Here is a 12,078-nt window from a genome sequence, read left to right as displayed (position 1 = left end):
CTGTGCCTATACACGCAAATGACATGTTTTCACACCAAGTTGTCTTTTCAGGCATTTCCAGCATAGAAAATACTAACAATAGCTGTACTATGAAAGCTCCCACAAATGGATATAAGTAACGAAATTTAGACAAATGCACCCACCTTCTTCATCAGATGCAGGAGATGTTGGAGACTGAGCAGGTGACTGTAGTGGACTGGATGTATGCTGCGGGCCCTGGCTTGGAACGGCCACTGGTTCTACTAGCAGTGGCTTTAAGCTATCAGGCACATCATCATCAACTGTAAATAGACATATGCAATGTTGAGCGCACAGCATTCCTTCAAGCCAGGTTCACAGACAGATTTGTTGCATTAGTCTGATGGCATAGTTAACTGACTGTTAGGGGGCAGACTGAACACTCCGAGACACATACACATTTGTCTCATCAATTATTTTCAGCCACATGAGTGCATGCGTCTGCGAAGAGGAATTCCTAAGCAAAATTTGTCGCGCCTGGAATATGAGGAAAAATGAGACCCCAGCTAGCATTCGATTCGACGTTGAAGCTCGATGCAGGGATGATGTCCATTTTTGCAGCAAAACTACCAAGCTTCTAATGAATCTAGGGCCGCGAGTTACTGTCCACCATACATCTACACACCCACACCGACTGTCAATTGAAGAACTGTTATTACTAAACTAGCATTGAAATCTTGCAAAGAAACTACTTTATGACACTTCATGCCTTACACTTTGTCCCGGAGAAATTAAGTTTACATGAATTCACTGCAGTACCTTGCACATTTCCCACCACTGCGACTATAGGAGACAACTCTTTCCAAATGCTCAATCAGGCAGACATCTTTAAGGCCCAACCACTCACCCTGCATAGCCAAGGTATTCAGAAAAAAGGCCATTAGCTGTGATAGCATAAGAACCTTGTATAAATGGAGGGGGAGTTTGACTCTGCCACATGCCAACCATGTTCCTTTCGGCGCTTTGTACACAGTTGTGTACACATCAAACTCGCCAAGTTTTATCTCAGTGTGATCTCATTATTTCAGGTGAACTTAGCATCCTTCTTGTCACGAATAAGACGTTCTGTTATGCCATATAGCGAACACAATAAATAATACTGCACGAAACAGTGAGCAAAGTAGCATGTAAGATGCCATTTTTGTGCATACATATTTTGCCACCAGTAATAACGTTTCTTTTTTTCAGTACATCATGTCCAACGCGCATCTCTGAAACATTGATTCCTCACTGACATTGGTAGATTCGCCCTCCACAGTAACCACCTTCAGGTACTGCATTCCTCCGCCCTTGTCAGAACCTCCTCCTTTCATCAGGGTTCGTACAGACTCAAAAGGGGCAAATTCAAGGACTCAACACAACGTTACATGCAGCAATTTTAAATATCAGGTGCCAATTTTACTGAGAGGTGGGAGCCGGGACGTTTAATCGGCCACACAGGACAATAATTCGAAATTTCTAAAAATTACCGGAATGAGTTCCCGCGGTAAAAAGACGAGTTCAGATTACGCTTTAGTGCACCTTTAAGGTAAGCACACACATGGCAAACAATGAACAGCAAAAATATTATGCTTACTGCTAATACAGATAACGTAATACATCATATGTGCCACGAAAAAAAAACTGGGCATTTTTTTCCCTAACCGTACTGCATTGTAATTAGATTATAAAGAGGTTGTATAATTTCAGTTTTTAGCTGAAAAACATTGATAAAAATCCGCCGGCAATAAAAATATATGATTGGTTAGAGCTGAAAAACACTGGTTTCTGGGCGTGCTGAGGCAAGCAGACATCCATTTTATCAGAGGAGCATTCCTATTATGTTCCTTGTGAAAGCACAAAAATGCTGAAAAGGCACTAAAGTGCGGTGAGGCGAAAGCCTTTAGCACGGTGTTGCTGCTTGTGTCAGTGTTGTGTGGTTAAGATGTTAGTTAAGTACACAACTGTTGGTGAATCTTAAATGCTGGAGACACTGGAGGACGTTAAGGAGGCATCCGTTCGATTCGACGCCTTTCTGCAAACACACTCCAGCGTCCTAGACAAGAACTACAAATGCACTGCCAGCAAGTAGTGTAGTCGTTACCACGCTCGGCTGCGGAACGCAACGATGGTGGTTTGAATCCCATCGTCCACAAAGTTTTTTTCTTATTGAGTTAATAAACGTTAAGAGCATAACGGACGGACGGATGCGAGCATGAGCCATTAAAGGCTTTCACCTTAAAAACATTGGAAAGCCTAAGCCAGACTTTGATGCCAGTCATAACCAACGCTTAGGACCTCCACAAAGGAGCACAACTCACTTGACTCTCCACGCTGCTTTCTTTCCACCAGTCGCTTGTAGTCTTCAAGCTCAGAGTCAGTAATGTTGTCAAAGGGATTCTTGCTGTAAGCAGTTTTGTAGACCATAGCATTGTGCTGATAATCACGCTGAATTATACCCTTGGACGCAGCACCCACAAGCACTACTTGATCACCGGTTGCGCTTGCTACAGCATCCTGCACAGGCCACACACAAAAAGATTGCTAGCACTTAGAAATATTTTACAAAGCCAACACCGGCCCAAATGTAACTCAAGGTAGTCATGTTAAAACACCTGTAATATATTAATTAGCATCATTTGATGAAGTAATCGCTGCATGATAATTGCTAATTAAAAAAGGTCAGCTCATATGCATCAATATACAATACAATGCCGCATATAAGTTGACCTCTTTTTTGCAAAAACAGCCATTCGAAATTGTGGGGTTGACGTGTATTCGCAGCGCCAACCTATATGCATGGTCTAACATAGTTTCCCCCGAGCCGTGAGTAGTACGCGCCCAGAGCCATTGCTAGTTCCCAGCAGGATACATGCAGCTCCAAGCGAATGGCACTTTGCTAACTGGTGCCAGCTAAAAAAAAAAAAAAAAAACACACCTAATTGCGCATTGTTTACACGGCTCACATGCACTGGTGGTCACTCTCCGAGATGAACAGTTGTGAGAGCAAACTTCTGGTGCTCGCCGGATTCACAAACTACCAAGTCTGTTGTTCCATTTGCACCTACAGCTGAACCTCACTACAAGGAAACTAACGGGGCGCGCTAAAAATTTTGCTGAAGCGGAAACAGCCCAAAAACACTGTCAGGTTGGACAACATAGTCCCAAAACATAATTTATTTCCAAAGAAGTCGGTCAGCTCCTTCTGCTTTTTTTTTTTTTGTCACGAGCGCCGTGGCGTTGACTTTCGTACTCAGTGAGCAGTTGCATCGTGACGTCGTCATCGTGAGCACCAATAAATCTGCGGAGCACATCAAATGCTTCCATCACTTTTTAGTGCAGATAATGGTGCAAAATCCTCTGCGTCGGCTGTCATCATCCAATGATGCGTCGCTGTGGCGAACGCCCTCAATTATGGCTTCATCACTCAGCTCCTCGGAAGAAAGGAACTTCCACTTCCTAGACAAAGTCGCCATGCTCGTGTTGATTGCAGTGCACAAGCACAAGTGAAAAAAACTAGGGCAAACGTGCTGCTGCTGTTGCCATGCTGCTGCGTCCTTTGGCGTCGAACTGGTTGCAGCTCTGGCTTGGAAGAAAACGGGAGCTTGCATCCGCGCCTTTTCGCAAGGCAGCCAGCCCGATTGTCATCACCACCAAGCAATGGCGGTCTTCCATGTGCGTTTGAATGAGTGGATCAATTGATTCCAGCGAAAGTACACAGATGGGCAGCGATATGCTTGTTTTATTGTAAGATAGATTTTTAAACTCAGCTTCACATATCAAAAATTTCGTTGAAGCGGAAACGCCCCCAAAAATGGTTCGCTGTGATGAGAAATTTGTTCCATTACTTTCTATAGCGAGCTGATGGGGAATGGGAAATATTTCGTTGAAGCGACGTTCGTTGTAGCGGGGTTCGACTGTAGTCAGCCACGGGCTGCACGCAAAGGTGCCGTTTTATCGCCTTATACCTCCATTTGGCCCCCCGACTGCTGGCTCTGCGATTGTGTTGCTGTGCTGATTGTTTTGAGCTGCGCACAACATCATGCCATCCCATGGGGAACTACACAACATTGGGAGGGATGGAAGGATCCACCACTTGTATCTGGAGTCAACTTTTTTTCTGCCCAGTGAGGAGAGCGAGTTGCGCGAGTTGAAGAGGGAGAGTGGGGGGGGGGGGGGGGGGGGGGGGGGTCGGTGTGTAGACTGCAATAATCGCTCGTTACAGAGACGGAGGAGGCACCATATGGCCTCTCTCTGAAGCAGCAAGCCGGTGATCGCTCTGTGCAGAGCAGGTGACAGCAGTGGTTTGGAACGCGTTAAATCGAGGATTTTTGCTATAGAGAACCTGGGCTGCCCAGAGGGCACGCCTAAATCTGACACCAGCGCCATCTGGTTTTAAAACAGGTGATCACATAGTAGAGCGGAGCAGACGAGCCGCTGGAGCATGGCTGGCGTGCTCAGCTTTGGCTCCTCCCCTCCCACACACACGAAGTGAAAAAAGCAGTGATTAAGCGCGTGGGCCGGAAAACGATTAAGACCAAATTGGGCTGTCGCCCTGTCTGTGCCGATCGGCTACTTCTGTGCTTTTATGTGCTGTGTTTACCTTTCCGGCCATAGTGTCATCTCTTCATGTTGCCTGAAGATCCCAAGAACGCCACAAGATCTCGGGACGGACCCTCCAACACTGCCTTCACAATGCCGACGTTCGTTCCGTGAGGCGCGCAGGCCTACCTCAGCCTGGCCAACTGACATGAACAGTACTTATGACATGGAAAGATCACATCCTGCTATCAATGCGTCTGCCGTTTCGCCTAGCCTTCCACCTCAAGGATGTCTCCTCAGCACCTCAGCTCCTCCTGCACCCGGTATTTCAACGCTGCTCAAGTTGCCGTCTTCACTTGCAGGGGACAAACCGTCGTTAACCCCTACGCCTTGCCTATTCCTGGTGCCTACCCAACACCACTCCTGCCCACTCCTGTTCAGACTTTCTGATGATAGCATTGAACCGGCTGCGAAAAAGGTAAAGGCCACTCCAACCGATCCTGCCCCTTAAAGGACGACACCGTCGAAATATTCACTCTCTGAACTTGATCGCTCCTTCCGAGTGCACATTAAGCCTACCTTGCAACGACATAACGTCAGTTCCTTCAAGATCGGTGCAATAGCCTAAGTGGGCATCTCAGGGTACCGCTGTCAGTTCCTTCAAGATCGGTGCAATAGCCTAAGTGAGCATCTCAGGGTACCGCTGTTTTATTTACCACCATCCCTCCAATTCCATCACTGTCCAAGTAGTGTCACTCGTTGATGCTGAAAAAAATCCGTGACATTGACAAATTATATATCAGCGAGTCACAGTATGTACCTGTGCAGGCCTATCTAGCATCTGGACCTGGGTTGCAAAGATGTGTCATTTATGACCTGGAACCTAATGCGCCTCCGAAGGCAGTGATGATGGATCTCTACTCAGACACTCACTCAGTGCTTAATGCGCGCCGTCTAGACAACCGAGGCACGTTTCTTCTCCTGCTTGTGGGGCCATTAGAACTTCCTACCCGATTCTTCTACAATGGACGAATCGTTCGTCCGAAGCCTTTCTGTCCTGCACCAGTCTTCTGCTATCGGTGCCTGTGACAAGCTCACATCAATGCTATCGGTGCCTGTGACAAGGTCACATCAAAAAGCTGTGCCCTGCATCCCAAAACACTCCGCCCAAAGCACCAGAAAACAGTCTTCCCTGATTCAGGTGCCCATTTTGTAAGGCAAACGACTACGACATCACTTATTCTAAATTCCCTCGAAAGAAACGTCGTCCGGTGGCTGCACATACTCAGGCAGGTGTCAAGATCTCCAACCGTTTTGCTGCTCTGTCGACAGACACAGGTGAGGATGACACTGAAAAACCGCCAGCATCTCTGCCTTCACCTTCTAGTATCCGCCCTTCCTATGCCTGTTTTAAAGCCAGGTCCCCGTACCCAGCGGAAAAAAGAAGATGAATTTCCTCCGATAACCTCCTCTATGCCTGAAAAGATCTCTGCCATCGATGATGCGATCGCCAACGTTCGCCATCAACTTGATCATCTCTGCAGACGCTGCTCTTTCTTGCTACAATGTCCACACCTACCGCCAGTTCAGCCTGTTTGCCAAGTGCCTCCTTTATCCAATGTACACAATCGTTCGGGCTCAAAATATGAACAATCCGAGCAATCTGTAACTACATCTTCAGTGTCATCCCTGATTATCCTATTGCAGCAACTGCCTCAGATGATTGCATCTGTTTTGCAAGCGAGTGGCCACTAACGCCACTTCCCATGCCGTACAATGGAACTGTCGGGGTCTTACTAATAAGGCCCCTAAATTGAAGCGGCGCATTCAAGAAGGCAAACTCTCTGCCTGGCTTTCCTTCTCCAGGAGCTTAATGCCATCCTTCCTCTCTCTGGTTATTGTGCATATCACAATCCATCAATTCCCGACCACCGCAGTGGTCTTGCTCCTGGTAAAGCAGCTATATATGTTCATTGTTCGACACCACATTCTCCCGTCGACCTATCTTGTTGGTGCAATACCCGTCAAGAAGTACTAATTGCCATTATCACTAAGTTGCAACGCACTTCAGTATTATTCGTCTCTTTTTATGGTTGGCCCCAAACTTCTGTGCTCAACTTTGGATGGCTTACACAAATCTGCGCACCTCTTACCCAGGTGTACCCGTACTAGTTGGAGGAGATTTTAATGGGGCCACATACAGCCTGGGGATACACTCATAACTCTAAACGTGGAGATCAGATTTTACAACACGTTTTCCGACCAGTCGTTTACACTTCTGAACAACTCCTCTAATTATACCCGCCCGCGTGCCCCTCCACCAACTCCGGACCTTACGTGGTGGCTGGGTCCCAGCAATCCTCACTGGCCTTGCAAAGAAGACACCTGGGGCAGTGATCACTCCCCCATTCTAATAGACTTTGCCTCAAGTACCTTACGTAAAATTAGACGCCAGATCCATGTCACTCCTTGGGACAGTCTTTGCACGGATGGTTGCCTCGTCTCAATAACTCCTGCCTCAGCCCTTTCTACATTCATGCTTGTCTTAACTCAGAAAACAATTTCTTCTAATGTCAACGAAGACCAACTAAATCCTGACTTTCCCCTCCTTAATCTTTGGGCAAGTCGCAAGCAGCTGGGTGTATATGTCACTCAGCATCCGTCAGATCAGAATGCATGAACGGAACTTCACAGAGTCACCGCTAAAGCCCGTCGGTCTTCTAAGCGCCTTCTGCAAAAGCGCTGGACAGAGTGGTGCTCTCAACTCAGTACTCCTGCCGGCAATCGCCACTTGTGGCGTGTATTTCTTTCCATGGCACGCAAGCCATCCGTCAAAGAATACGCCGAGAGTATTCGCCTTGCCCTTCGGCTTTCTCCAGATGAATTTGCTTCGCAAGCTGCCCTTCAGTTCTTTCCGAATTATGACTGCTCATCTGCACCTGTTCCAGTCAGTCCCAAACATGAGCCAGAGGATAAGATCACACGCCCGTTCACCATGGCTGAGCTTATAGCTGCCATTGAAGACATCGGCCCTAACACTGCACCTGGCCATGATGGTGTACCTTATGCCCTATTCCGGAATCTGGACGGTGAAGCATTGACTTCACTTATAAGAATTTTTAACGAAACCTGGACATCCAGTGAAATTCCACCCGATTGGAAACATTCAGTGGTAGTTCTGATACCAAAGCCCAGAAAATCCCCCACAACTCTTGGTGCCCTACGACCAATTTCTCTTACCCCAACTATTTGTAAGCTGTATAAAAAACTGCTTGCCACCGACTCTCCTGGTGGTTCAACCATCATCAGAAATATTCGTCTTCCCAAATTGGTTTCCGACCAGGATACGGAGCTGAGGATGGTTTAGACTGCTTTGCCAACGACGTGATACGTCACTCACCTTACAGCCGTCTCGTTCGCACAGTCGTAGCAACAGATATCACGAAGGCCTACGACAACACTCTCCACGAAGGCATTCTCAAAACTATGTCATCACTTGGCATGCCCTTGCAGCTATGTCAAGAAATTCATGCTTATCTTTCACAACGGACATTTGCTATCCACATTAATGGTAAGCCCACAGGCCACTTCATTTCTAATTGCGGAGTACCGCAGGGCTCAGTTTTAGCCCCAACTCTGTTTAACACCGCATTCATTCCTCTGATACACAGTCTTCCCACCCTTCCTAATGTTCCAGTTCTAGCATATGCAGACGACATCACTCTCTGGTTCACAAACCGCTCAGCGCAGGTGCAGCAAGACTCCCTGCAAAATGCCCTTCTTCACAACTTTCTTGCTAATATGCCTCTCCCTCAACCTGTCAAAATCGTGCTATGTCCATGTGGGCAATAAAGCTGGCCGCCGTATTTTCACAGCCACTCCGTTTGTGCTCACTACTGACAATGCACCCCTTCCTGAAGTGGAACATACCAATGTTTTGAGCCTGCATGTTCATGCTTCAGGCAAAGGCATGGCTTGGTTGTCAGCTATGCGCAAGAGTGCTATAAACACACTTGGCCTCATCCGGAGAATAGCCAATCGCTCTGGAGGTGCCGCTCAGATACAGCTCGTCGACTTGTTCGTGCTGTCTTTCAACCTCGGTTCCTATACCCGGCTCAGTTTCAACAACTTACAAAACGACAGTGGTCCACACTTGAAGCACTCAACCACGAAGCCATGCGAGTCATTACTGGCCTACCCCGGGCAACACCTATTTGTCTGCTGCAGGAGCATACGCAGCTCAACACATTACATTGGAAGATTTAATTGCCCAGCGGCAAACCAATAGAGCACGGAAAGTTTCTCTTCATCCGATGTTAGAGCCTCAACCACACCCATGGGACTACTGCCACATTACATCAAACAAGCCTGCTCGTCATCAGAAGTCGGAGTTCTCCTCTCCATCGTTACCACCAGCTTTTGCTACGCAACATGATGCCTGTATCCTTTACACAGATGTCGCCATAACCCCAACGGGAGGATCAACTGGTTTTATAAGCCCCACATGCCCTCAACTCTACAGCCGCCAAACCTACTGTACGGACGCTTCATCATCTGTTTCCTTGAAGCTGCAAATGCCATAGCAGCTTTACCTGATGACCCTACTTATAACCAGGTGCACCTATTTCCTCATTCACAAGAAGCTCTGAAGCATCTAAAGAAAGTCCATGGTACCCTTCAGGTTTCCCAGGCCATATATGCATATGCTGCTTGTAAATCCTACCCGGTGCCTATACTCATCCACTGGGTTCAAGCGCGCACAGATGTCGATAGCATCGCACCTGACATGATATCTTGTTTAACGGACGTTCCACTAACTCCCCTTGCCTCTTTGCCACCAGATCCACTTCTGACACATTTAACATCTTCAGCCTCCCTCAGGCAGTGTACACGTGCTCTTATTCACCCGTGTACCTACCCCCTTTTCCCCCAACCTATCACGGGTGGAGGAGGTCTCTCTGAGGTGGCTGCGGGTCGGAGTGGCCCTTATGCCTGCAGTTCGCAACCAGTGGCAAAGTGAGAAGATTCCTGCGCCGGAAGAATGCCCTGACTGCGAAGCACCTGCTTCCGACAGCACTGTCCACCACCTATTGTGGACATGCCCATGAACTTCGCTGGTGCATGCTCGTGTTCTTCGAGAGGCAGGCCTGTCTTCAAACAATGACTCCGATTTCCACTTGTGGCTAACGAAAAACATTTATGCCCGAAGATTATGTGACTTTTTATACATAACTGGACTTCATGCCTTTTTGTAACATATTATAACATTCATTAATGACACGTTTTATGCCGCGCGGCACATTTAGCATCCAAAATAAATAAATAAATAAACAAGCACGTGCGTCCAGTTGGTAAACTGTTTCAGCCCAATGACCCGTGTGTTTCTCAGCAATGTACTGTTTTGATGCCACGAGCCATGCTGGCAATGCATTCCCGTTCCGAGTTCTGTTTATATGACCGCCATAGCGAACTGCATTAATGGGGGTCTCAATTTCAGGCAACCACAGCTGCAAGAAAGCAGTATGATGCTTATGCAGTAAGTTGACGTGAAGTATATTGTAGATATTCTGTGGCGTACGTTTGCAACAAAAGAAGCCTCCTCTTCCACATCCGTAAGCATTTCACTGCATTGCAGCTATTAATTACGGTTGTCATCCAGCTTCAGTTGATTCAGCCTTTGTTTAAAAACTGTCTTCTGGGCATACAGTGATTGCGAAATGCCAATCTGAATGGCGCAAATTTCACAGTTGTATTCTCGCTTCCCTGAGGTAATGAGCTAAGTGGCTGAATAACTGCAAATGTTTCTTGACAACTGTTGTGTACTAACTCATCACAGCATCTTTCCGTGCAATAAATACTCATGCCGTATTTACGCGGGTAACAGCTGCCTAATGTAGGTGCCAAATATAGTGTCACTGTATGAGCTTCTTCACACTATGGCTTGAAAACTGAACTGTAAAATTCTACTTTCGTGTAAGGACCGAAAGCCATCAAAATTGTAAAAAAAAAAAATTGCAGTCCCCATTCACATATGTTATAAACGCTTGTAAGGGCTGCACCCTGTTTTCAAGAAGGAAATATTAGAAAAAAATAATATCCCTGTAAGGGTAGCACCCAAACCTTCCACAGGACCCTCGCGGGAATAGCCTTCGAAATGCATGCGCCGTGGCCTCCGCTATCAGCTCTGGCTGCGAACAGCGGCGCACTTGATCGCGGAGGCGCCGCATGCGCACAGGAGCTTCCAGATGCCGCCCATGGATGGTGCCAGAGGCCGTGGCTCATGATCATCATCGTCAACTTTTTTCGCCGCCATGAGCTCCTGCCAGCTCCTGCTATCCATATCAGTATCAGTATCACCAGCTCCAGCATTTTGTGGCTGTCAAAGGCATGGGAGTTGTCGTTCTCCATAGTTGTGGCTTTCGCGTGCTGCCGCTGAGCATTGCAGCTTTGCAGCTTTAGCACGATGGGCAAGCACCTTAATAGCTACACGGCTGGGAGTTTGCTGTCGAACACGGCAAGCGTGCGCCGGGCAGGAAATTCTACGTGGCTGAGGAGTGCGCCCGACGATGGTGCTACCAAAAGGATGCACTGAGGAACACAAGCTGCAAAAAGCGCGCTTTCCGAGGCAAGCCGGGCAAGTTTCCCAAACTGGAAGAAGAGCTGCTCAACTTCTTGTGGGATGAGCGTGAACCAGAGCGACCAGAGCACAGCACCAGCTCGGAGTTGGAATACACCGCGAGTGGCGATTGAACTTAAAATAAATGCCGTTGATTCTATGTTGGTGTGATCTTACGTAAAAAAAAAAAAGAAAAAAAACATTTTTCGCAAATCGCGTGTATGGGCCGCACCCAGAAAATTGGCCCTGAAATCTGGGAAAAAAAAGCGCGACCCTTACATTCGTTTATATAGGATATAAAGTGCCACACAAAAACTTGACAAAATTAAGAAAGGAAAGAATAAAAAGCTCCTAAAAATCAGTTCAGTGTTTGTTGCACTTTATTGTGGTTAGTTTGGTGCATGTATCAACGCTGACAGAGTTTTTTGCGGCACTTGTGAACTAGCGATTCCATGCTTATATTGACGAACATTTATTCCGATCTTCTCATACAGCCCAACTCAAGCATAGGCTTTCATTAATATCTGACAATCATTAACTGTTGCTTACCTATATGCTACATCTCGCACAAAGAATATCACACTGTCAAGAAGCTGCTTGGTATCTAAAGACAAATGTTATGGCAGTGGCGCTATATCCGTCTCGTCCGCCATGTCGTACAGCCGCCTCGTCACCTATAGGAGCTGGAATGACCGAATACTGTACATATTGTGTGTTAAGACCTTTGTAGAGCCTTTTAGGGCATGTTCATAAAATCCCTGTGTAATCTGCACATTCCTTTTAAAGCCTTAATTCAAAAATGCACGCTGCCAAGTTTTCTGGGCGAGCCACCACCGGCACTCCCTACTGGCAGCCAGCATCTTTGTACGCTGCCAAGGTCTGTGTTGCGACACCGATGGCTCGAAACTAAGGAACAAGCTATG

General features: G+C 47.1%; 1 protein-coding gene across 6 annotated transcripts in view; it reads right to left on the bottom strand.

Moving 5' to 3' along the window:
- hts (adducin 1-like protein hts) overlaps positions 1 to 12,078 on the bottom strand; it is a 103,587-nt gene that overhangs the window by 31,069 nt on the left and 60,440 nt on the right. For all 6 annotated transcript variants that reach the window (XM_077645441.1, XM_077645442.1, XM_077645439.1 and 3 more), the window contains exons 12-13: positions 2,319 to 2,514; positions 144 to 281 (exon numbers count right to left, since the gene is read on the bottom strand). In XM_077645441.1, coding sequence (XP_077501567.1) covers positions 144 to 281; positions 2,319 to 2,514 — 334 coding nt within the window. The remainder of the gene's footprint in view (positions 1 to 143; positions 282 to 2,318; positions 2,515 to 12,078) is intronic.

Source organism: Amblyomma americanum, chromosome 1 (assembly GCF_052857255.1).
Source record: "Amblyomma americanum isolate KBUSLIRL-KWMA chromosome 1, ASM5285725v1, whole genome shotgun sequence".
NCBI classification, from domain to species: Eukaryota; Metazoa; Arthropoda; class Arachnida; order Ixodida; family Ixodidae; genus Amblyomma; species Amblyomma americanum.
Note: the sequence above shows the minus strand (reverse complement) of the source record. Positions and strands in the feature narration are given on the sequence as shown.